At 36.6% G+C, this 27,436-nt stretch overlaps 1 protein-coding gene across 1 annotated transcript in view; it reads right to left on the reverse strand.

Annotated features, from left to right (window-relative positions):
- LOC122794819 (alpha-2-macroglobulin-like protein 1) overlaps positions 1 to 27,436 on the reverse strand; it is a 989,874-nt gene that overhangs the window by 249,008 nt on the left and 713,430 nt on the right. Inside the window, exon 19 of the mRNA XM_044063423.1 lies at positions 11,302 to 11,524. Coding sequence (XP_043919358.1) covers positions 11,302 to 11,524 — 223 coding nt within the window. The remainder of the gene's footprint in view (positions 1 to 11,301; positions 11,525 to 27,436) is intronic.

The raw sequence follows: 27,436 nt of genomic DNA on the forward strand, positions 1-27,436 counted from the left end.
TAAGTATCTACACAGTGATAGAATTCCAGCAGACAAGAACATTGTGTACAAAGTTAGTAGGAGACATCCAAGAGGACTTGAACTGCCTGATACTTTCTAGACAGTCCTGCAATGATTCAAAGTCTCATAATCCTTAAAGAATTAGTGCAGGCTATGTACAAGGATCCAGTGACACAAATATGAATAATGTTTGAACTCAAAGAGGGGTTCCCAGTGATTCCTGCATCAGGGTTCATCTCTGGGTGAACTGCGTTTCATATTGGTGACATAGTACATTAGCAAACGGGTCAGTGGGTTGAGATCAACAAAGTAACTGTATGCATACAACGTGGCATTACAAGCAAACTTTCAACATGGACTTCAGCAAATGATAGGGAACTGTAATGGAAATCTGAAGGCACACTAGATGAAACTGAGTACAGATAAGGTAGTTGTAACGGCAGCAAATGGGGAAAACAAAAGAAAATGAAAATGAGATAGAAGACAAGCACTGGAACAGGTTTCTGGGAGGAGATCAAAGCAAGAATGGGAGGGTCTGCAGCCAACTGGCACAGAGTGTCAGGGATAGTGTGTGACAGAAGAATGCCAAAGAAGTTAAAAAGTAAGGAGTACAAAACAGTTGTGTGGCCAGTACTAGTGTATGGTACAGAAACCTGAAGAGTGAAGGCACAACAGTTGAAGAAGCTAGGGGTGATGGAGATAAAGTGGCTGAGATGGGTGATAGGATGCATACTACGAGACAGGCAAAGAAATTGAGGCATCAAAGAAGAAGTCTTAGTAGCTCTAATTGCTGAGACGGTCAAAGAGAACAGATTACAGTAGTTCAGGTACATGTACAGGAAAGTAGATGGCAATCTTGTGAAGAGGATATGTCTAGATTTTTGCAGAATGTCCAGATGAATAAAGCAAGAGGAAATTAGGGTATCCAGCAAACAGATGAATGGATTGTGTAAGAGAAGACATGACACAGTCAAGTATGACTGTCTAACAATGTTGGACACTGGTAAGGAATCGAGAGGGAAATGTCAACAGATGCAGAAAAAATAGGCAAAATGAGGTTTGAAGATGATGATGATGATGATGCCATTTCAGAAGGTAAGTATCAGATAGAGTGCCACACAGTTCTGTATTGGGACCTCTCCTTTTTGATATATACTTTCTGGCCTCCATACCACAAATTCTGACCAATGACTAATCAGATTCACTGATGACTACAAGCCGGGTATCATCATCCATTCCCCTATCAATACAGAAGTGCTTCACAAGAGCTAGTAATTCCAAATCAATGGTGTGCAGAGAAGGGGCTTAATCTAAATGCAAAAAAGTGCAACATTGTTACCTTTGGAAAACACCACTATAACTCACATTATAGTCAGCACCCCACTCTACATGGACACTGTATTCATGGATCTTAGCACCTTGGCTGACACATCCCTCACCTTTGACCACTGTGCTGGAACAGTAATTAGAAAATCCTACTGTCTGACATAGCTGATTTCCAATGGTTTCTCATCTAAGTCAAAATGTGTTACTGTCCCTGTCCCTATGTACTGTAATAAGCAATATTCTCTTTTTGGGATATACCTAACCAGATATATCATACAGATAGAAAGGCTTGCTGTAAAAGTTCCTAAAGAGAAAGATTACTGGCCTAAAAACTATTTGCTACCAAGGCAGAGTATAAGCACTGCAGATATACCCCTTATCTCTTATAGATTCTGGTGTGGAGGTCTATGTCTGGCATTCATTGCCCATTGAGTACCACCATCCTAAAGCAGCTCTTACACCTTCTCTTGGTAATACAACAACATGCATTTTGGAATGATAAAAAGAATTAAGTTCTAATGTCAGGCATTACTGATTAATTGTAAGCCTCAATAATTTAAGAGAAAATAAAAATTCTTACACAGGGCACAAATATGAGGCAAATTCAGGGAAATTATGCAAAAAGAGTGATGGCTGAGACATGCCTATGACTTCAGATCCAGCTACCAGAACACCCACCTCCACTTCTCATCCCAAGAAACAAACTGCACAGTACAGACCATCGCTTCTCAGATTTAGACCTGTGCATCTGGGGGTCTCTCACCTTATCAAGCTTCAGTCAATACTCCATCATCCAAAAATTCATGACGCCAGATGAAAAAAACCTGCTCTAAATAGCCAAGTGTAAATGATGCTTTCCAACAGGAACTGCACCCTGAATCAGGATTACCGACCTCTCCTTCATCTCCACTATATTCTCCTACAAAACTCACCACAAGTTAACTTCTGTCTGCTCAACACTCATATTCCATTCTTTCTCTTTTACCCTCAGTTCTAACACTCACCCACCCTACTCCCACTTTATACTCCCTGTATGTATTATATATTACCAATTTTGATATAAAATATTAGACAGCAGCATTTTATACATACTATTCATCTACAATGTCATATTATACCTTACATGTTTTCTTTAGTTTTTTGCACATGTGCTTTCATTACTTTACTAGAACGATTTATTTTGTATTATTTTTGAAAGCCTCACTTCTGTATTAATGCTTTTGTTTTTATAGATAAACCTTATTCTGTCTCCAGGCAAAAACAGAAAATGTTCCCTGGTCATCAGTTCTTTACCTAAGCTAACAAATATTACTAACTAGCCAACTAAATAAATAAAATAAAGAAACAAACACACACGCATACATACATACATACATACATAGATACAGGCATACATATATACTATGCTGATAAGTTGAGCAAGGAGGCCACCACAGTCAAAAAAGGTTTTCATCTGTGGCATTACTACAGACTTCAACAGTAAACAGCTGATTAATGGTTGGCTGTTTTTAATCATCCCATTATAAAGGTGTCTTCCTTGAGAAAAATATGTCAACTTAGTTTAAGACTTATGTAGATTGAACCAGTACTTCTAATCTATCAAATTAACAACTGAAAGTCAGAAGGCAGCCATTAAGTCCTACTAGGTCTTAGAAGTACATATCTGCAAGTATAAATCAGATGATGATATCACAAATTCATCCGATTTTGCACCCCAGAAACCCATTTTAAATATGAATACTTATAGTTCAGACTTCCATCTACTCTGCGAGCACTCATGAAGGTGCCTCTCAACAGCAGAGCCGTATTAGGGAAAAAGTTTATCATAGTCCATCATAATGTGTGTGGTGCTTCCTCACATCTCAGCAGTGATAGCAAAGGCCAAAAACCAAGATCTGTGTTTTATTTTATGCATTTCTGTTCCTGTGTTGTTTTTTTTGGTTAGTGTTTTGTCACAGTGATAGGAAAGTCATTGAATGTGCTCATACTCGATGGAGAACAGTTTACTAACCAGAATTTCATTGAACTCTAAGTATCCAAACACAATATTGCCTGATTGTGTAATATGGCAAATCAGAAATTACAGTTTATCTGCACTCCACTGAGTGTAACAAATAAAGTCGCCAGGCCGTTGTTGTAACTGCCACTTTAATTTTTCATTTTCCCTTTGACAGGCATGACACACTATTAATTTTTTATGCTTCTAAATACAGTTTTGTTAAATCTATCATGAAAACCTTTTGTAAACCAACCATCTCAACCGTGGATGGTCCTTTCAGAAACAGCATTTATTAAAGAGGGTACATATAACATACTGTTAATGTAAAGAAAGCTGGTCCACATTGTAAAAGAGATGTCTATAACATTATCAGATTTCAGGCTCTCAATGTGGCTGTGTGTTAAGGGATTCTCCAGTCCCAGGCACTTGACTGCTTACTGTATAATGTAGTAGTATCCATATTTATATGAATGTATGTCTTTTCTTGTATCTTTCTTATTTTGAATATATGTGGTAGAAGAACATATCAGTCTTTAAAAGGACTGTTATATGCAGATTCCTGGCTTACAATGTTCTGCCTAAATTATTCATACTGGTATTCCACATATTCTCAGCTTTAAATGCATGTAAACATTGGAAATATCACAGACAGGAAAAGGGACTTGTAGGCACCTACAGAGGAAGGAGTGATGTTTCAGATTTAAATTATTTCAGGGGAATTAAACTGGCCTAATAGAACACATGAAATGTATATACTAGTAATGATTTGATCAACAATGTTATTATTTATTCAATGGAATAAAGAAAATACACCAGATTAATTCAAAAACATTACAGTTTGATACCATAAAAGAGAGCCAAGATGATGCAACAAATACTTTAAGATAATACATATAAATTTATGGTTACGTTACATGTAGTACACAATAAAATTAAATTGCTTGCTATGTGTCACACAAATGATTGCCAGCTTAATCATTATTTTCACTCATTTTTATGAACAGCAACTACACTGCAGTTGAACAAGTATATTATACTAATATAATCGTTATCCATAGTACTGCTGTAAGAAAATGACACTCAATTTCTCAAGAAGTTAACATCCCCATCATAACAGTAGGACCTGTCCTCATTGCATACAGTGAAACTGAAGAGCTCAAAGCATTTTTTTTGTATAGAAAACCATTGCTCCCTATACCACCACACCATAAAACATATGTATGCCAAATCCCAATGCCACCACACCATAAAACATATGTATGCCAAATCAGTGGTCACACAGCATCTGGGGAATGAGGACAACTTAAAAATCAGTGCATTATGAGAGCAACAGTACAAATTTCAGAAATACATTTTAGAAATATAACTTATTCTAAAACTGAAGATATCATTTATGTCTTTGAGCAGATATACACTAATATATATGGTGGGCAAAATGACTTATCCCAGCATAGGATTAGTAAGGAATTTTTACAAACTATTAAGTTTCCGAGAATAGAAGACAATATTCAAAGAGATTTGATTAAACTGGTATCTGAAGAGGAAGTAATATATACAATTCAACATATGAAATCACATATGTCACCAGGTCCTGATGGGTTGACGGTGGAATTTTATAAGACATTTGATAATCTCTTTGGTAAAATACTCTCACGTGTATTTAATTATGTAATTAAGAATAAAATGTATTATCCCCATCTCAATGCTTCAAAACCTATTTTTATACCTAAACCTAATTCTGATTCTCAAAACCCTGATAATTATAGACCAATATCATTAATAAATGTAGATATGAAGATTTTAACCTCTATTATAGCTACCAGATTAAAACAAATAATGAATCATATAATATCTAGGGAACAAGCTGGCTTTATAGCAACTAGACAAACTAGTGATAATACATTTACACTTCATACTTTGATAGCTTATGCTAAACAGAAGAACCTTAACATGTATGCCCTTATAATTGATGTGCAGAAGGCTTTCGACAGGGTTGATATAAACTTTTTGTTTGAAATGTTACCATACTTTAATATATCTCAAGAATTTGTTCAAGTGTTAAAAATTGTATACAGTAATCCTTATACCACATTATATATTAATAGAAAATTTTCTAAAAGAATACAAATTAAAAATGGAACACGTCAGGGTTGTCCTTTGTCTCCTTTATTATTCAATATATATATCAAACCCTTATATTTATATATTAAGCAGAATATATACCACAATGCCCCAATAGTTTATGGAACAGAAATATCAATGGCAGCGTTTGCAGATGATTTGAACATTTATTGCACAACTCCAATCTCAGACACTAAAAAGATATTAAAAGTGATAGATAATTTCTCAGAAGTTTCCAACTATAAAATTAATCTTAAAAAAACAGTATTTTCCATTGAGAACTCCCAAACCTTTCTCATTGTTGCCTCTGGTGGGACAAGTGACGTGTAAAGATAGCATTAAATACTTGGGTATTGACTTCTCTACAGGTAATAAAGACTTTTACACTACTAACATTAAAACCGCTTGGGATCAAGTATTATCTAATTTTGGGAGATGGAAGAATTTACGATTACCAGTATTAGCAAAAGTATCAATTATTAAAATGAATGTATTGCCACGATTATTATATATTTTTAGATCTGCTCAGGTAGTAATCTCGAAGACATTTTTTAAAAGAATTCACAAAGAATTCACTAAATTCATTTGGAAGCCAAAGAAAACAAGGATTTCGTATGATAAATTAATGACTCCAAAAAATAAAGGAGGGCTAGAGTTACCAAATTTTGAAACTTACTACTTAATAGTAAACTCAAACAGGCTTCTAAGAATTGCTAATTATGATATAACTAGTACTAAGTGGATACCTACTTGGGTAGTCCTGAACTATAAATATATCCTAAATTTGAATATTAATCCTAAAGCAGTACCCTTTTTAGGAAAAGATACCTTGAAAATATGGAATAATGGATCACAATAAATTATATGTAACATCTATACAAACCTTATTTCAGTCATTAGATCCTATTCAATATATGATGGCTTTTCAACCTTTTCACAGGAACCCTAACCTGAGACTAAATAATCAATTAATTGATCTTAAAGATTTCCCACTAATAGTCAACTTAACTTTAATTGACATTTATATATTTCTCGAACTCTCGGCTAATCAGATAAGACAAGACTTAAATTTACCTAAAAAGTATCTTGTTATTCTACGACAAATTAGGGAACTTTCTATTGGCTACTTTAAAAATTTTAAACCCAGAGAAGAGATTACAATTAGATGCTCGAATCTGTGGCAAGCTCTCCAACAAGATATTAAATTTATAACAGCAGCAAATAAACTAATAAAAGAGTTCAAATTCCAAGATAAAGTTCTTGTGTCAAAATATTGGAAAGAGAAAATTCCAGAGACAGAAGAAAGTCATATTATAAAAGCAATTGATCTGACTACAAAATCTATTTCTCTTCAAAAAACTGATGTATACCCAGTTGATGATATGGAATAATGCATATTATACACGCCTTAGCCTGCATAAATTTAATTCTAAAAATTACCCAATTTGTCCTTACTGTAATGATCAATCTGCTGATCTTCTTCATATGTTCTGGAGTTGCAAATGCATATACAGACTTTGGAACTCATTAAAGATACAACTTCAGAAGATGGGTTATCAAAGTACAACATTGTCATGGAAATTCATGATTTTGCATATTCCCCCAAAAGAACTTTCTAGATCTCAAAGTATTGTATTAATCAATATTTTTTTATTGATGAAGTTATATATAGCTACTAATTGGTTAGACCCATCCAAAACATCATGGAATAACTTTAGAGTATTAGCAATAAGACATATAGTAGCCCACAAATTACTTTTGAATCAACATAATAAAAATATTAATAATCCAAAAATTTAGGAACAAGTATTTAATATTATATTAGCGTAATATTTTAAATTTGCATTTAACAAGAATTATTTTTACACTTTTAAAAGACTCTGTAACGGAACTGTTCATTATTCAAATTGATTTTAACTACTATTATATTATTTTTGTATAATTTAATGTATTACTTGGAAGCATTGATGTAAATATTGTATATATGTTGTGGTGTTATTGTTACTTACATTAGTTGGTAGTTTTTCTTTAATGTCGTATCTGTTTTAATTTTGTATGGAATATAATAAAACAATAAAAATTTATTATTGGAAAAAAAATCAGTGCATTATGTTCTCAGGCACAGACTTTTTTTCCCCCTGTAACAGCAGAAAGCAAGTAAATGACAATATGTCATGCACTGAGGAAAGGCAGTGCTACGGGTATTCATACACTCATTCACTAACAAGTGCAACAAAGTCCAGATACTTCAACTGATAACAGAAAAATATAACTTACACTGAGCATTTCTTGACATTACAGATAGTTATATTAATTAAATGAGTAGAGTGGGCAAATCCCCAGCATGGGGCTATAAAGGGCGTTGTAGTCCATATATAATTCTTTAGTTGGACACTCATTCATGCTGTCTAACAGTCATTTGGGCTGCTGTGTGCTGGTTTGGTACTGGATGGATGTACTATACCCGTCCTAATAACTTCTTTTTTTTTTTTTACTGTCGCTGGTATGTGAAGAGCATTCCATTATACAGTAATGCATCTGTTATGCCTCAATGGATGCTGGCAGACTTAGATTTCATTTCACATGCAGAGTGGTTTTTTTTCTTTTGTTTTCTTTTTTTGAAATAGTAGTAAGTGCCATTTTTGTTTTTGTGTTACCCAAATGTAATCTGGTCAAATAGATGGGAAACTGCAAGTTCACCCCTAGTTAAGCAGCCTTGTCCCTTAAGGGAAGGGATAATAAGTACATGCATGGCTTTAGGACAGTCATACTTAACATACAAGGGCTCTGGGTTAGTCATATGCAAGGGCTAACAAAAAAATATTGGGAATGCATGACTAGGCTTCAGAAGATCTTCATGGAGTAATACCAAGTAAGTACCTATGAACCTATGGCAAACTTATCATAATTTACAGAAGAAACAAATTTATTTAGAAGGAAGTTTTATTCTAACGATCTTATGCTACAAACACTAACCCACTCTTTTGTACTCTGAGCTGAACTGCTCTGCATTTCTGTGCTGCATACTTCTCCCTGGATGTTAATTGTGTTTGTGATATAAGGCTCAGAGAGAAAATACTTGAATGATTAAGATTCTAGAATAATATGAGAGACAGTGGCAGTGTCATCTACTAAGTAATTATGCATTTCGCCCTTTCTACAGCTGGGAAGGGCTTACAAAGCAGAATGTGAAGTGTTTGCCTACTACCATTCCAAACCTGATTTGACAAGGATAGAAAATGCTCACAAGTATCAGCTATTTAAAATTGCCAACCAGGTCACAATAAGAGCACTGCTTCCAACAGGAAAAGTTAAAGTCACAATTTAATGAACAAAATGTAGAGTTAGCGTAAAATCCAATACACGCTTTCGGCAAGGACCTTGTCCCACCTTCATCAGACAAACAAGTGTAAAAATATCAATTAACAGTATTTATATTCATGAATTATTGAAATATCCAATCATTGTAAAATGCATCTCAAGTAATTACACGTTGTCATAGGAACCTCAAGACGTGTATCCACCTACTATTGACATCTTAAAGATGTAGGGATACACGTACTTACTGTCGTGTTTATACTTCTTGGTTACAGATATATTATTTACACATTCTATACATCTTGTTAAAAATGAATTACATGTTAAAAATGACATTTATGTTAAAGTCAATATAAATTGATACTATGACTATATATTTTGTTACCTATTTAAAATATAAATAAAATAAATTAAAATTAATCAAAATTTTATTTTATAACCTGTTAAAAAAAACGGCGATCTCATCTATTACATGCCAATAACTTTAATACTGGTTTAATCGATAAAGTTTCATTTATCCCTGGGCTAATATGGGCTCTGATGCGGATTTGCCAGAGGAGTTCATTGATTTCCAATCGAATCTGCCATGGACCCCCCCTGTTGTTTACAATGTCTTTTTGTAAAATTACATAACTAAAGGAATGCCCTTCATTTTCAATTATATGCCTAGCAAGCGCATTGTTAACGTCTTTTTTATTAATGGCATATTGATATGTCCAATACACGCTTTCGGCAAGGACCTTGTCCCATGTTCATCAATATGCCATTAATAAAAAAGACGTTAACAATGCGCTTGCTAGGCATATAATTGAAAATGAAGGGCATTCCTTTATTTATGTAATTTTACAAAAAGGCATTGTAAACAACAGGGGGGGTCCATGGCAGATTCGATTGGAAATCAATGAACTCCTCTGGCAAATCCGCACCAGAGCCCATATTAGCCCAGGGATAAATGAAACTTTATCGATTAAACCAGTATTAAAGTTATTGGCATGTAATAGATGAGATCGCCGTTTTTTTAACAGGTTATAAAATAAAATTTTGATTAATTTTAATTTATTTTATTTATATTTTAAATAGGTAATAAAATATATAGTCATAGTATCAATTTATATTGACTTTAACATAAATGTCATTTTTAACATGTAATTCATTTTTAACAAGATGTATAGAATGTGTAAATAATATATCTGTAACCAAGAAGTATAAACACGACAGTAAGTACGTGTATCCCTACATCTTTAAGATGTCAATAGTAGGTGGATACACGTCTTGAGGTTCCTATGACAACGTGTAATTACTCGAGATGCATTTTACAATGATTGGATATTTCAATAATTCATGAATATAAATACTGTTAATTGATATTTTTACACTTGTTTGTCTGATGAAGGTGGGACAAGGTCCTTGCCGAAAGCGTGTATTGGATTTTACGCTAACTCTACATTTTGTTCATTAAATTGTGACTTTAACTTTTCCTGTTGGAAGCAGTGCTCTTATTGTGACCTGGTTGGCAATTTTAAATAGTTTATCGTTGTTGAAGTAGTGGATTTTTGTTTTCACAAGTATCAGCTGTATCAGAAATTGAAACTTGACTGTGTAGTATTGCCATCATCAGGACAGGGCAGCCTTTCCAAGCTGGCAGACATACAACGATACAGCATGGTTAAAACCCTCTATAGAAGAGAATGGACTGAAACTCTAACTACATGTACCAACAAGCTAACACATTTAGTATTTAAACATGTTCTGCATAACTGTAGCAGGTTGTGCTTCTTTGTTTAAACTTTATTTAAACCTATTCTCCATAACTGTAGCAGGTTGTGCTTCTTTGTTTAAACTTTATTTAAAACTATTCTGCATAACTGTAGCAGGTTGTGCTTCTTTGTTTAAACTTTATTCAAACCTACTCTGCATAACTGTAGCAGGTTGTGCTGCTTTGTTCAGCTTCAGAATGATTTACCGTGTGTAAACTCATTGCACCTGGAAAGTAACAAAATAGTGAATTTTTGTTTTAAAAAATAAAAAGATTGGTACTGGATATAGTGGGGCAGCTACAACCCACATCCCTCTATTTATATAACAATACTCCAGTTTGCACACTTTAGGGGAATGGGAAGAAATCACACTCACTACACATCGACATTTCAGTAGTTACAAGGTGCAATAACTCACACGTTTTTTCCTTGTTCATATAAGTATTGATTTAACAGTAGTTCTTTACTTACAGACACACACGCACACACACACACACACACACACACACACACACACACACACACACACACACACACTTGCTAGAACTAGTCTTACAATTAGTCGCTGACTTTAGCTTGCTTCAGAGTATATGGCAGTTTCTCTCCAAGACATTTTGATTGTACCATTATTCATCACACTTAATTTCAACATTCTTTCTCCCATTTCTTATTGTTACTACTAATACAATATAAATTGCTGAAATTCCCTTTATTTACTTGTACGTCACTAGTAACGATTATGCTCATTAATAGAACATTTCTGTTACTATTGCTACTCACCATGATGCACTCCTTCAGATAATTAAAGGCCTTCACATTCAGATCAACCGTTTCTCCTCGGACCATTGAATATGGAAGAGCTGGTTCCACAAAGAATGGCTTGAATGTTGTCACTGATGTAGCATCTGCCAAACCAAACCCAACACTCGATGTACAGAACATGGTGCCTTTCCACTTTGTGATTGAATCTGGAGCTGTTATGGAAAAATTTGTTATACTGTCCCTGTAAACAAATGGAAGCACATCAAGTTATATGATGTATACCTTTTGTCAACAAGAGTCATACAGCTACACAAATATTCACTTATGATGCTTGAGTTTCACCAGCAACAGTAGTACGAATGCAACAGGTAAAATCTGGCATGGAAGAAGTGTAGCATGCTTATTTTTTTAGAATGGTGCATGGTACCTGTACACTGGACAGAAGGCTTTCCATAACATTTTGAATGATAAGAATTCATAATTATGACACATTCCAATCCATTAACAGCAAAGGGGTAACATGAAGGAAGCACAACAATTCACAACACCTAAGAAGGGCAGATTGTTGCAGAGCATTTAAAAAGGCATATTAGTAGCAGGACAGCACTATTTACAGTCAGTAAAATTGTAGATGGACCTCTTCATCCAGTTATTTAGGTAATATATCACAGAAAGCATGAAAGCAATAGGCAAGTAAATCACTGCATGCCAGCATGATATGGCATGCATGGGGAGCAGAGAAGTTTTCATTTTGTGCGCTCTGGTGTCATCATAGATAATGCCACTACAACAGAGCAGAAAAAATCTATAAAATTAAAATATTTCAAAGAAGAAATGTGGCAAAAGGACTGGCAGATCCTGCCATTGTTCTATACATAACTATACTATGTTCTCAGCTCTCTCAAATCTAAGAACATTTTTATTTCATGTACTTATTACAATTAATAATTAAATAGGTGGGCTGGTCCTCAGACCCTTTTCAGCCATGGCCCAGGCCCATTGGACAATTTAAGTTAAAGTACAAAACAGAACAGTGGAAAAAATAGCAAAATATTCAACAACATTGTGTAAAAAGGACTGGCAGGTCCTTCCATTGTTCTGGCCAAGAATACAGCCAATAATGCCATTGTTCTGGCCAAGAACACAGCTTCTATCGGACCTGACAATATCCCTGGCTGTGTTCTACATGAACTACAGAGTGAACTGCACCTCACCTGTGTGTCCTGTTCAATCACAGCCTCAACTCAGGCTTTGTCCCTACCGAATGGCGCACTGCTACAGTCATCCCTCTCCACAAAGGAGGAGCGACTACAGACCCTGGGAACTATTTCCCCATTAGCCTGACGAGTCTGATATACAAATCTATGGAACACATCATCATGCACCTAATAAACAAGGATATAGGGAATCTCCAAACTCTGGATCCCACACAGTTTGGTTTTGTAAAGGGTAGATCATACCTGCTGAACTTGGTCAACTTCTCTGAGTCCGTCACCAGAGCTGTGGATGAAGGCAAGATGGTTCATACAGCCTACCTTGATCTGGCCAAGGCCTATGATACCATTCCTCACTCAGGAATCATAGAAAAACTCACTAAGCTATGCATCAAACACTATATCACTAGGTGGGTTCCAAACTGGCTCACAGGTAGAACCCACAGTGTGAAAGTAGCTGACTCTAAGTCACACTGCCGACCAGTCACGAGTGGAGTCCCACAGGGTTCGGTCCTGGGTCCTATCCTGTTTGATATCTACTTCTCTGAAGTCCAGGCCAACACGAAGGGACTCTGGCTGACAAAGTTCGCAGACAATTGCAAGTTGGGAGCTATTATTAACTCCCTGAGTGATTTTGACATCCTACAGAAAGGCCTCACTGAGACCAACGACTGGTGTCAGAACCATGGCCTTAAGCTCAATGCCAAAAAATGTGTCATCATCCCCTTTGGGAAAAACCCAATTCCCATGAATTACCACATCAATTGTAGTCCACTGAACACAGAAGACATTATAAGAGATCTGTGAACACAGTTTGACGGCAACCTGTCTTTTGACCACCACATTGCAACTGTGGTCAGAATGTCCTTCTATGTGGCACATCTCATTACTAAGGGTTTTGCATCCAGGAAGAAAGAGGTCATTGTCTCCCTCTACTTTTCCCTCATTAGGCCAATCATTGAGTACAATTCCCCATTTGGCATGTACCTCACTAAACACCTGCAACAACAGGAGAGGCTGCAAAAGTACCTCACAAAGGGGATCCTAGGCCTTAAACATTTGTCCTATATGGACAGACTAAAAAAACTCCAACTATTCTCTGCCTCATATCATCTACTTAGAAGTGATCTCTGCTTGACTTACAAAGCCATGTCTGACCCAGCTCTCTTAGAAACGCTACATCTAAAGAAATCCCAGTCCCTCCACACCACACACTCCAGAGACCTCAACCTCATTACCACAATCAACAGAACATGATGGAGGGACAGATTCATAACCCAGAGACTGCCCATGCTATGGAATAGACTTCACATACATGTCAAGTAGAGTACCTCACTGGCCCTCTACAAGAGATATATTGATGAGTGGAGGGGAAATAGAAAATTCACCCCAGGGATCACTCCAGTGGCTTTACTCGACAGAGGCACTGGGAACTAAGGTCGGCTGGCACAATGCCAGGGTAATCATATGGGCTAGGCTTGTAAAGGCCCCAGGGCCATTAGCCTAGTACACACCTATGAGCCTATGAACCTAAATGGGTTCACAAAGCATACATGGTTACCTCCTTACTGTCAAATATGGCCTATATGAACCCCTAATGCACATCCTAAACCTCTTCAGGGGTTATATTCCTAAGTCATAAAAAACAAGTATCTTAATGCCCTTAGACAAGAGTGATCCATCCTGTGACCCTGGAAACTATAAATCCAGTAATCTCACTAGTCTTAAATGTAAATCTATGAAATATGATGTCTTTGAAATCTCAAAACCTATTAACCCTGGGTAAACATCAATTTGCTTTGTCAAAGACAGGCCCTGTCTTCTTATTTTTTCAAAAATATCACTGGAGTAGTGGACAGTGGCTTATAAGTACTCATACCTGGCTAAGCGTTTGATGCAATTTTCCATGCAAATATTCTTGACAAATTTGAAAACCTGAATATAAAACCATACATCATGCCGTGGATGTATAACTGGTTGAGTAAGAGAACTCATGTAGTCCGAGTTGTAAGTGCTACCTCCAGAAATAAAAATGTTACCATTGGTGTCCCTCAGGGCTCACTATTCAGTCCATTCATAACTGACATTTATTTTTCACACCCTAAAGCTGATACTCTTGACTTATGGGTATCAAATACCCATACAAAATATCTAAATCTTCACTAACACATGAATAAGACTTTCTGGTCTGACAAATTTATATCTCAATACAGCCTGCCATTATGATATTGGAATAATATTCCATTAAATGTAAAACAGAGTAGTACGCTTATCACTTTCAAGGTAACTCACAACAAGTGGATGGGTACCACAAATTCTGTATCATGCATTTCTCTTTTTGAGAAAGGAAGAAGCTTGTGAACATGTGTATTGTGAGGTCAACTTTAGTATTTGTTTATGACTCTATGAAACTATAAATACTTGACCCCAGAGCTACAATATGTTACTTTTGCCCACTGCTCTAAAATACAAAGCTGCTCCACAGCACATAGATTATATTGCATTCTACTTCACAGTCCAGTGGTGCATAGAATTCAAATATAAAACACTAGCAGTAGAGTTTTGCTTATATTGTTCATTTCTAAATGCATTGTCAAAGCTGAATTTTCAGCAAGTGAATTAAACAAAATTAATTAAATGAATCAACTGACTAATCCAGTTCAATAAAAGGAAGAGCTCAGACTGGCATTGTTGTACTTGACCCAATATCCTTAACTCCAGAGTGTTTTAAAACAAGTGAATGGTTTTATCATTGTATGTTGACATATATGTAGTTCATACTGATGATGGAGTACATTAGAAAGGTCAGAGGACAGATCACCATAGCTGCTGAGTGCAGAAGATGTGGCATTACAGGCAGATGTTAAACAGGAATTTCAGGAGATGACAGGGGAATGGAATGCAAAACTAAAGGCACATGGGATTAAACCAAGTACAGACAAGACAGTTGTCATTGCAGCAAATGGGGAAAATCACAAGGAGTTGAAAAGTGAGATAGAAGGGAAAATCGTGGAAGAGGTTAACAACTTAAGTACCTGGCAGAAGTGGCTGAGGAGAAGAGAAGTCTGAATGAAGATGTCAAAGCTAGAATAAGATGTGCTGCAGCCAACTGGGACATAGTGTCGGGTAGTGAGTGACAAAAGAAGCTTAAAAGTCAGGAGTACAAAACAGTGGTGGAACTAGTCCTGCTAAATGGGACAGAAACCTGGGCAGTAAAGGTAGATTATTTGAGGAAGTTAGAGGTGATGGAAAAGAAGGGCCTGAGAAAGAGAGCAGGATGCACTGTGTGGAACAGCTAAACCAATGAAGACAACAAAGCAAAAGCCAAAATAGCACCAACTCCACAGAAGGTCAAAGAGGGCAAATACAGTGGTTCAGCAACATGTGCAGGAAAGCAGAAGACAAACTGGTGGAGAAAATCTGAAAGAGGCAGAAAGAAGGCAAGTGGAAACAAGAGCATCCAGCAAATAGATGGATGGATTGCATAACAGAAGACCAGTGACAGTAAGGTATGACTTTTGAAGAAGGTAAGAGTGGCACTGAATTGAGAAAGATGGTGACAGCTGACATGACACCATGGCCTTATATAGAAAATGGGATAAAGAGGGTCATAATGATGATAGATAGATAGATAGATAGATAGATAGATAGATAGATAGATAGATAGATAGACAGATAGACAGATATATACAAATAAGTATTTAGAAAGGTTTTAAATCATTTATTCACGTTCTTTCACTTGCACTGTATTTTGCATTTTCACACACAATTATCATCCCTCATCAGGTTAATCTCTCAACCTCTACACAGGCTTCTTCAGGTACTTAGAATATCTACTTGGAGACAGCTTCCCTTTAATTAATGACTTGGGTAGGCCCTGTGTTTGGGAGTTGGTGTAATCCAATGGGATGCTGTGTATGCATCATCAATGTCCTTCAATGATATAAAAGGTATTTAATAGTCCAACACATTTTTCCATTGTGGTCAAAGTTCTTGTTTGTCATCCATCTAAGTGTGCAAAAATGACATGAATTCCCTCTTGACATAAACTTCATTAGACGGTCTTCTGAGGCGAAGGATTTAGCCACATATCTATGCTTGGATGGCATTTGGTCATTGCTTACCCTGAAGCAGGATGGACATTATCTATCCTGACAAAGTCTGAGGTAAGAGGGCAGGATTCACTTCTGTGATACTGCCTTACTCATCAGGTGGTTCTTTAAAACTCAGTTTTCTGTCTTTAAGCCTTCTTGTTGTCAGATGGCAATGCGTCTTCACAATGCTTTATGTTACTGATATAGGACAGACATTTTGTGAAGACACAGTGCTTCATGTCCCATATCAGTAACATACAGAAGATGACCATATTTAAAAAAAAGTTTAGCACAAATGCTACTTATTAGTTTTGTAGTCTGTGATCAGCTCTTCATATCATGTGGTAAAACCTTTGAATGATAGTCTGTAAAGTTCTACATTTTGCACTCATCTCTTTATACCTTGGCATCACTTACAGCAAGTTAGAGAATAACCTTGTGTCGAGAAATCACATGACTTCTGTAGTGCTTGTAATTGCATGCATGACATTGAGGTGAGGTGAAGATAAATTTGGACAGGCTTCTCACTGAGGATCATCATGATGTTAACATAATTATTTTGCATTACAGGTAACAACTAACACAGGAGACAGTGATGACAGTTCTGAGGGTGAGTACTAGATTCTCACTGTTTCCAAGATAGACATGGATGTGCTTCTGATGCCCCCTAATATTTTGTGACCATCACCATCCCAGTGTGTCTTGTATGTCCTGTATGTCTGCATCTGCTACCTAACTTACCCCACCTAGCTGATCATGTCATTCTGAAGCAGCTTCCTCAACGTTCCTGTTTCTCAAAATCAAGAAACAAAATGAGCACCTGCCCCCCCCCCCCATAAAAAATACCTCTCCACTTGGCCTATGCATCCTTTTGACACAATTGATTTGGTCCAATTGGCTGTACAAAATTATTCTGTTGTTGTCACCCATCCCCTTGTGTGAAGACTCTGCAAACTCATGAAACTCTGTGTCCCATTCTACGTTTATGTTGTGAAGAAGTGAATAGTTATGGTTCTCTCCCACCACCCTGCTGCAAATTCCTGTATTCTTTTCCCTCTGTTTGCCTCATATTTTCACTACTGTCCTATCAACTCCTTTTTCATGCATTTAATCTGGTTAAAAAATAGAAGCAAACAACACAGATGGCCAGAAATGTCCCAGTAAAAAGCCTTCATTTTTTTTCTCCTCAGCATTTGCATTTTAATTGGCATCATGCACCAGCAGAGTGAGCTGGTTAATGACTTTTCACATCCTATGGCAAAAGCTGGTAAAGTTTTGCTATCACCCACACTAGTCCAGTTACTTTCATGCAAATGTGCTTAAATCCAATTTGCCATAGGAATACAGAGTAAAGGCAGAGTAAGGGCATTACTTTGAAACAATTACTCTTAACAATTCTTAGGCTGCTGGATGCAGTGAACTTGAAGTTCCTATGTGGTATGTTGAGATAATTCCCCTGTCTATAGACTCATTTTTTGCATAGTGTCAAGGGTTCATGTATCATAGGTATTAAGCTAATAGATATCAAATACACCTTAAGGGATGTTAAACCTGTCCTTACAGTGATGAAGGCCGATGCCTGCATTTTCCCTTAACTGAATCTGTCATCAGTGACCCTTCAAATGTGTCAGTTACACTTAACAGTTCTTGAATTCCTATGTGTTGAGCTGAGGTAATCCTCCTGTACTCTTTTATTTTATACTAACAAGGGTTCAAATCCAAACATGTCACACATTTACTTAATGTTTGCACGTCTTAATAATATGTCTGCAAGTGTTGCACATATTTTCAAACAACAATATCTTCATTTTGTCCTTGTCATATTTCTGCTCACCTATACCATCTTTATCCATATTGGAAGCACTCTATTGTACATCTGAAGTATACAGAGTTTCAAAGCATGCACTTTTATAAATCTTAAAGTTTGTTGTCATCCCTAGCCTTGACAATATCTCGAGAATGAATGATAATCGGAGGCATTAGGGAAAGTCATAGATTTGATTCTGTAAATTTATAAAGGTCAAAAAATGCACAACACAACACAAATATGTCCACAAATAAACTGTAAACTAATCTCTTAGTATGTCTGTATGTGTATTCTATCTCCAAATATCCACCTCTTTCCACCCCATCTATGCCATCAAATAAACTTCCTTGATTCAAAACGTTTTACATAAGCCATGTTTCTACTAGCAATAACATGCTTGGTCCCGCATGTGTTTCATAACACACTTGTATCATACATATAGAGTGGAGGACTGCAACTGTCGTGATAAATGTGTAATAATTCATGACAAATGAAACATGATCATAACACATATCTGTTCTGTATTGCATCAGATTCAGACATGGTTGTTATGCACATACTGTTTATTTCTGTGAAGGTCAGTATGGAGCAGCACAGACTACTGCTAATTCCCTTTCTAAGTTCAACACCTCAAGATATGATTACAAATGCACTAATGCTTTGCCATCAGTCCTGCAAATGAGCTTGGCAGTGGTGCACTTCAGGAAGAGACTTAAACATTGCAACAAAGATATATGTGAGTAGTTTGTACAACTTCTGCATGTGCTAATGGAATTTTGAAATGAAGGAATCTGCATTTTACAATGACTGAATTAATTCAGTCTGTTAATGTATGTCTGCACTCCAATGGATATACTTCTAACATTGTTAAAATGGTGTGTAACCTTTTCACACAAAATCCATCAATGTTATTCAGAAGTCCACTGTCATATTTAGGAAGTGTCTGTTTATATTGTCAATGTACACTGCGCAAGCATGAGCCAAGACAACTGACAGTGACACAGTAAATGGTTACTATTTGCATGCAATCATATCAGTATGAACTGTCATGAATGCTTGCTTAACAATCCATTGTTTTACAATTGTGATTGCCATTGATACCGCATACTGTGCAACAAGAACATATCACTCACAGTAAAGCAATGTACATGAACAGCATTGTATAGATGTTAGCCGAGAAGCATGTAATTACATGGGACATGCAGAGTGCTGTTAAGTTGTCCAATCCAAACACATGCATTTGTCCAAAAACCTGTAATGTACAGTAGCTAGTGTTTAAAACCATGAGTTGTAATACTTACAAATGTGCATTTTCACATCTTTGAAGTCAGACATCTGCTGTGATGCTTGTGATTCATGCTGTGTTTTCTAGATTGTATAACTAGTTAGGTAGGTGATTTGAATCTAACAGTGGTAAATATGTGTGTGTGTGGGGGGGGTTCTAGTGTCAGGTAAGTAAAGCGTCCACAATAGATGTGCTGTGTCCATGTCACTCAAAAGAAAACTTTTACTTTGGACATAGCTCCCTCTGCATTTTATTCCACTTTTAACACAAACACCTTCTCTAAAACATACTGATGAGGTTATCCTGCCTAAAATACACTCTTGCATTCTCACTCCTTAAGAGTAAGACTTCTCCTGTGGCACTTGCGAGCCATACTGTGTACTCTAGGTTGTATAACTGGTTAGGCAGGTGCTTTGAAACGGACAGTGGTGAAGTTGTGTGTGTGGCTATAGTTTCAGGTAAGTGAAGCTTCAACCATAGATGTGCTGTGTCTACTTCTACTCAAGAGAAAACTTTAACTTTGAGCACAGATCCTTATGCACTTTATCCCATTTTTACCACAATCAACTTCTGTGCAACACACGGATAAGGTCATCATTTTATAAGTGCACTGTCTCGCAATAAAATTCAGACTTCTCCAGTGGTGATTGTGGTTAATAGTGTTCTCTCTAGGTTCTGTAACTATATAAGTAGGGGGTTCAAATCCCTCAATGTTGATTTTGTACATGTGTGTGGCTCAAGAGTCAGGTACATATAGCTTCGTCAATAGATGCATTGTATCTACTTCACCTCAACAGAAATGTTTACACTTGCAGAGGAATCCCCTTATCCAACTTTTACTCCAAACATCTTCACTGCAATACACTGAAGAGGTCATTTATTCATAAGTTCACTCTGTCACTGTAAAAGTCAGACTTCTCTTCTGGGGTTTGCAGTTAATAGTTTGTTCTTTAGGTGTGATAACTAGATAGGTAGGGGGTTCAAATCTAACAATGCTGAATTTGCATTTGTGTATGCATGTGTGGCTTAGTAACAGACATGCTGTATCTGCTTTAAGTCAGGAGAAACATTTACAATGAGAGAGGGCTCCCCTTATCCCAGTTTTACCACAAGCATTTTTTCTGCAACACACTGATGAGATCATCCCTTCATAAGTGCACTCTCTCACAGTAAAAGTCAAACTTCTCCTCTGGCACTTCCAGTTAATATTGTGCTGTCTAGAGATTGTAACTAGATAGGTACCAGGTCCCAATATTACCACAAACATCTCCTCTGCAACACACTGATGAGGTCATCCTTTCATAAGTCCAATGTCTCACTATAAAATTCAGACTTCTGTTGTGGCATTTGTGGTTAATAGAGTGTTCTCTTGGTTTATTAACTATTTAGGTAGGGGGTTTGAGTCAAATATTGCTTGAGTAGTGAGACTGTGTGTACTTTCATGTACAACTGGCTCCATGACAACATCCCTTACATAAACTTCTACTTAAGAGATGCATTTTCACTGGCAGGAAGCTACCCTGTAAATTTCTACTATCCCCAAGCAAAACTCAGTCTTAAAAATAGAAATATTACATCAGGCTTTCAAAATGGAACTACCTCACAGTTATAGCATGACTTATCTTGTAGCACTGGCTGTTGATACTGAGCACTCTAGACTGTGTAAACAAATAGGTCAGTAGCTTGAATCCAGAAATGATTAACTACTATGAGTGTGCATCTGTCTGTCGTGCTGTGTAGGGAAGGCTTCTAACGCACATATAATGTGCATCTGTGTAGTTTTATGTGCTGACCACTTCCTTTCCTTTTTAGCAGACACATCATCCTATTAGTACTGCTATCTCAACTCCAAATGCTACACTTCATTCTCTACAAACCTTCATCATGTCCCGGTCTCTCTTCCTTCATCTCTATCTGTACTCCACCGCGGACTCTCCATACCACTAATCAGCAACTACTTGACATCTACCAACCCCCAAAAAAACAGTAGGTAAATTATTATATAAACTCTGTTGCCCATGCTTGGAACAAACTTTCACTTGATATATGTTCTATCATCCACCCTGTACTCTTCAAAGAAAAACTCAAACTTCATCTACTTAACTCCAAAAGTAGCCCCTGTCAATATCCAACTTAATGCTCCCCTCACCCCTATTACATACCTTTTTCAATCCTTCCCTTTTAATTTCCAAGTACGCCATCAGGCTAATACTTACTAAACTCTATCAACCAATACAGCTGATCAAAGTACTTGCTGTGTATATGTAAATATATTGCTACTCTGTAAATATATGATGTATACAGACCTTGTGAATGCATTACTGCTCTGTATTTTTAACTTTCTTGTTTATCTGATTTTTTTTTTTGTCATATTATTGAGTCAAATTATTTAATTTCTATAAGCTGTTTGTGTATGGAGCTTTTCTCCTCAGGTCTCCACTGAAAATGGGCCACAAGCCCAGCTAGACCAACCAGGATAACAAATGTCAATAAATAAATAAATATTAATCAATGGTGATTTCATCCATTCAAAACAACCATTCAAATGTGCACTGTCACAATTATAAACACACATCTTGTGTGATGCATGGGATTCAGGCAATGTTCTGTACCTTGTACTCTTTGGTAGTTAGCTCAAATCCAGCCATTACTCCTTAGACTCAGTTGTGTTAGCATGAGTGTGAATGTGCATGTATGTAACAATGTTGTCACCTAGATATCTGCTGTGTACATGTATAGCTGGGAATTCCTCTTACAAAAACTTCTGCTCATTTTTCGCAGAGAAATGCACTGATAATGCCATTTGATGAAATTTGGCTTTCCGAAGTAAATTACTAAGGCTTGTCCTGTGGCCTGAGGAAATGAGACAATGTTCTGTATGTTGTTGCCTTTATGCCATGAGTTTGAATATATGATTGTCTACCTATTGTGCATGTTTGCCATTCTACTCTCACAGTGACAACTGCATTACACATCACGTGTGTTTGGGTATACCTAGCATCATGCAATGTCGTGTGACAAATAGATATGTAGTCATGACCGACGTTCGGCATAGGCGAACTAGGTGACCGTCTAGGGCGCCGTACAGGCCAGCCTTATAAAGGGCACAATTAGTGGAATTAACTTACTTCGCATTTCTTAGCTTACTTTGCATTTCTTAACTTTAGTTTAGTTTCACCATCCCATTTGTGCCCTCCCCCACTTTTGTAGTCCAAAGCACGATTTCCACCACTATACATAGCACACTCCCCTACAGTGTTGTTCCATTCCTTCCCCCCTCCTTCCCCTGCATCTATATCCTCATCAGCGTGGTTCTATTCACCACATGGGCTACAAACAGTGATTCTAGGTATTTATTTTGTGCAGTTGTGCCTTATCTTCATTGCTTTTGTTTGGCTTAAGGTAAGTCGACTTCAAATATATGTACTGTTCATCAGGCAGGTTCTCTCTCACGCTTATGTTAGGGATTCCTGTTCAAAAATTCATCTGTTTTGGTGATCTACATTTTATTCTACTGTAATCCATCTGGGAAATCTCATTTGTAAGAAGAGATCAGCTATTCATTTGGAGAGATGGGTGATTTTGCAGCTCTCCAGAGCAAGCTGAAGCTTAACTCTGAAAATATAGATCTTGGGATAGGTTTTAATTTTTTTTAAGTGCACTTTTCATTTTGTGCTTCAAAAAATGTACTGTACGCCCCTGTTAAAGCCAGTACATGAAGGCCATCTGTTCAAAATGTACTGTATGCCCCTGTTAAAGTCAGTACATGAAGGCCATCTGTTAACTGGAATCTGGTATTTCAAGTTGGAGGAAAAACTGTACTAGTAAAATATATATATTCAAATTAATTCAATAGTATAAATGTACAAGTTCAGCAGAAAAATGATTAACCAGCAAACGAAAATTACTTTTTAGTAATGGCACTGAAGCTGAAAACTGTCTTAAATAACTTCTAGTTGTGCAACAGTTAGCTATGTCACCTCGCCCCCTCATCCGAAATGAAAACGGTGGGATTAAAAATCCCAAATATGTGGATATTCATGAAACAAGAAAAGATATGAGTGTGTGGGACTGAAAGGGTAATCTATACGAATGATGAAAGATGTGAATGTGAACGTGAGTGAGCCGAACAGATTGTAACTGCATGCATGCACTTAAAGTGTGTTTTTTTATTTTTGGTTTAAAATGCTGTTGAGGCAGTTGGCTTGGCAATTGCTCTTATTTTTATTAGTTTTGTTACCTAGCAAGACCACGAGGTAATCTTTAGTGAGGATGTTTCTCAACAACTGTACCTCGTGAATTTTGCCAGGTAGTAACAAGAATTAATAAAATAAAAGTTCAGGTACCAACTTTCTGCAGATGTTTTAAATGTTATTAGGGTCCAGAAAATCTCATTTTTTCCAAAAGATAATTAAGCTAGCCAGATAATAATGTAGCATGCTGCGTGCATCACGGACTTCAGCATTTTGAACAAATTAAAACATTTGTGACTTTAGCATTTTGAACAAATTAAAACTTGTGTGTGCTCCTGAGGTATCATGACTTAAGAATGCAGTCAGTTTAGTTTCTTAACTCTCCCTAAACTGCATTTTGAATTCAAACTTGTACTTCTGTTACAGAACAGTTATAGTTTTTTTTTTATTCTTATGATTTGAGTCTGTTTTCTCACGCTGCACCAGTTCTAGTTTTTGTTGAGTTGCTAACACCCAGAAATTTTGTAACAAGCTGTTGAGATTCTGCTCTGCTTTGAGAATGATGTTACAATTGTTTTTAATATACTGTACACATGTACTATATTTACTAAGTGTGCAATATTTATACACAGCCCGGCTATGAAAGTTAATCAGTGCAGTTATCTGCAAAGGTATTTGGTAGTGGTGGTAGGTTTTGTATATCACATGCTGCTGAAGTTAAAAATACCTATCAATTAAGACATATGAAAAAATAATTTAATACACTTGGCAGTCTTGCCATTGTAGAGGAATAGCGCTGTGTATCTGTGGGTCTGAGTGATGTTGGATACTTAATGTGCAGTAGTGAACTTTGTAAAAATGGAGTAGAAGATGTCATATTTGTAGTGTGACAGTGTGACTTTATAAAATAGGTGAATTTGTTTTCAGTTTGCAGTACTCTGAGTGAATATTCATTGTATCTCACAGCAAACAGGTATGTAGAATGGGAATGTAATTTGAATGTAGGATGGGGATGTAATTTGAATGTAGAATGACAATGTAATTTGGATGTAGAATGGGAATGTAATTTAACATTGAGTATTTTATATGTGCTGGTTTATATATATAAACTGACCACAACTTACCTTTTTAGCAGTGTTTTTTTTGTCATGACTAAGCTCATTTAATACCCTACTCTAGTGCCACCCTTCATAAAATATGGATTTGATTGTGACCTGCTACAGTAAATAGCTATTCATTATGGCCTGATTCACTATACCAAATATTTAGCTGCCATTCACTTTAACTTCTTCCCAATTTCCTTATTTTTCATCACCGGTTAATCCTTTTCAGCATTTTCTACACTGCCTGTTGGGGAGCTTGTTGTAGATCGTGCATAGTGTATAGAGGTGCATAGTGTATAGCAGTGCAATTTTGTATTTTATTTAACATTTGTGCACATATATGGTCAGACTTGGAACAAGGCCAATTTTCAGCAGAGGTCTGGGGATAACCGCTCCAGATGCATATCTTTGTAATATAGATACAGATATATAAAGAAAGACAAATATATACATAATATTTATATATGTTTTTGTTGGTCCATTCACTCTCAGCATTATGGCACTCAGTATTGCAGTTATTATGATGTATTCTTTTTTTAATTGAAAAGATTGAGGCAGAAATGCTCCCATTGAAGGTTTTTTCCAGTTCTTTTATAATAGAGTAAAGATAAAACACACTGCCATTCTTATATTGTTTAAAGTAAAGCATAAAGATTTAGGAATGCAGAGTTGCAGGATTGTGTATTGTTTGACAAATGGATTAACTGCATCAAGATGTGAGCCTGTTCTATATCGCCATGCTGATATTTAACAAAGTTTAGATTTATTTAAAGCTTGTGTATACTACATTAACTACAATGTTTTTGTTGTAAAAGGTTCAAAAAAGTGAATCATCACAATGTTCTTTTACATTCACGTTTGATTCTTACCACTTCTGTGTTTAGTTGGGTGTTTGTTGGAGTCAGACCATCTCCCTCCAATGCTTCTACCTTGCTGTTCAACAAACTGCTTCCTGTCTATCTTGGTCTGTCTTTCAATTTTCTTTAGACAACTGTAGGGATCATTCTAAATGCAAAATCTTTCTTGATAGTCTTGCTTTAGGAGAGGCTTAGTTGACAGACTTTTCTCTGTTTCAAAACTAAGTACTAACTGCAAGGACACTGCATGTGAGAGGACTACAGTGGTATCTCAATCTTTTGACACAAGAATTCATAGCCTCTAGAACATGTTCTTCATCCTCACTGGCCCTCTTTAAGAGGAACTGGATGAAGAATTGGAGTGCCTTTGTTGGGAGTGGCCCATCTGTGGGCGTGGCTCAAATCGGGGTGTTCCTTAAGTATGGTGTGGGTGGAGCTTAAGGGGCACCAGAGCAGTACTTCGCCTAGGGCACCGTTTCAGCTAAGGCCGGCCCTGTATGTAGTACCAGTCTTTTAAAGAAATTACAGGCACACATATACCTTGCAGCAATAACATGATGTCATGTCTTTATAGACACAAATATCTCACAGTTGTAGTAACAATTCATAGTATCATGTAGCTTTTGTCATCACAGTCAGGTGTTCAAAACACACATTGACTGGCTGTAAGCACTGAGTATCCTGATACTGTTATGCATGAATGACCTCCACTGCAGTTACAAAGTATACAATTACAGTGGGAAAAGTTCCTCCCATTCCTTTTATCTCATACATATTGTTTGTAACACAATCATATGATGTAATGACTTCACGTAGTTGGAGTCTCAGAGATGTGTTAAGCCTTCCACTGTGGCCAATGTGATTCATACATATTTTGTTAGTCAGTGGACTTACATAGCTTGCTGTTTAATTCCAGCAAAGGGCAATATTATATGAATGTACAGACATTACCCAAATTATTTTGTAATCCCATGGCAGTGAAACAGTAGTTCTGCAAATGTCACTGTGAGGTTACTCCTATAGCACATGCATTGAGTACTGACTTGTACAGCATTTCTATACAACTACAGTGTGGTTCAATTCTAGGACAGTGTACATACAAAACAACAGAATAAGAAGCTTTCTTTGCCAAGGAACAATGATATTGGACAGCTCAGAGTTGTGCAAACATTAATATAAGTAACTCCAGGTCATCATTCTCACAAATTAAAATTGTACAAATGCTCATCAAAAGTCATTTCTCACTTCACACATTAATTTCAGTTATTTGAGAAAAGCTTCATTGTTATCTTTTGTGGAAGACACAGCCAACACACAACTCTGTAGAGTGCCTAGTACGATAGGCAGAGGTTTGAATCTGGTAATATCTGTCTGTCAGATAACTGTGGCAGACAGTAGTAGCTTAGGCAAAGAAAATAGTTATGGCATAGTCAAGGATCACATTTTTAAGGCCTCATGCTCCAAGGTAGAGGATGTATGCCCCTTACAATAAGAAAGTGCTGTAATCCCTTTTTTGTGACACAAACATTATGCCTATATCTATGGTGTCAATGGTTGATACACACATTCTGGTATCTGTCCTGGCATGTTCTCAAGTCTG

The sequence above is a fragment of the Protopterus annectens genome, chromosome 2.part1 (genome assembly GCF_019279795.1).
Source record: "Protopterus annectens isolate FY-2018-M chromosome 2.part1, PAN1.0, whole genome shotgun sequence".
Classification (NCBI taxonomy): domain Eukaryota; kingdom Metazoa; phylum Chordata; order Ceratodontiformes; family Protopteridae; genus Protopterus; species Protopterus annectens.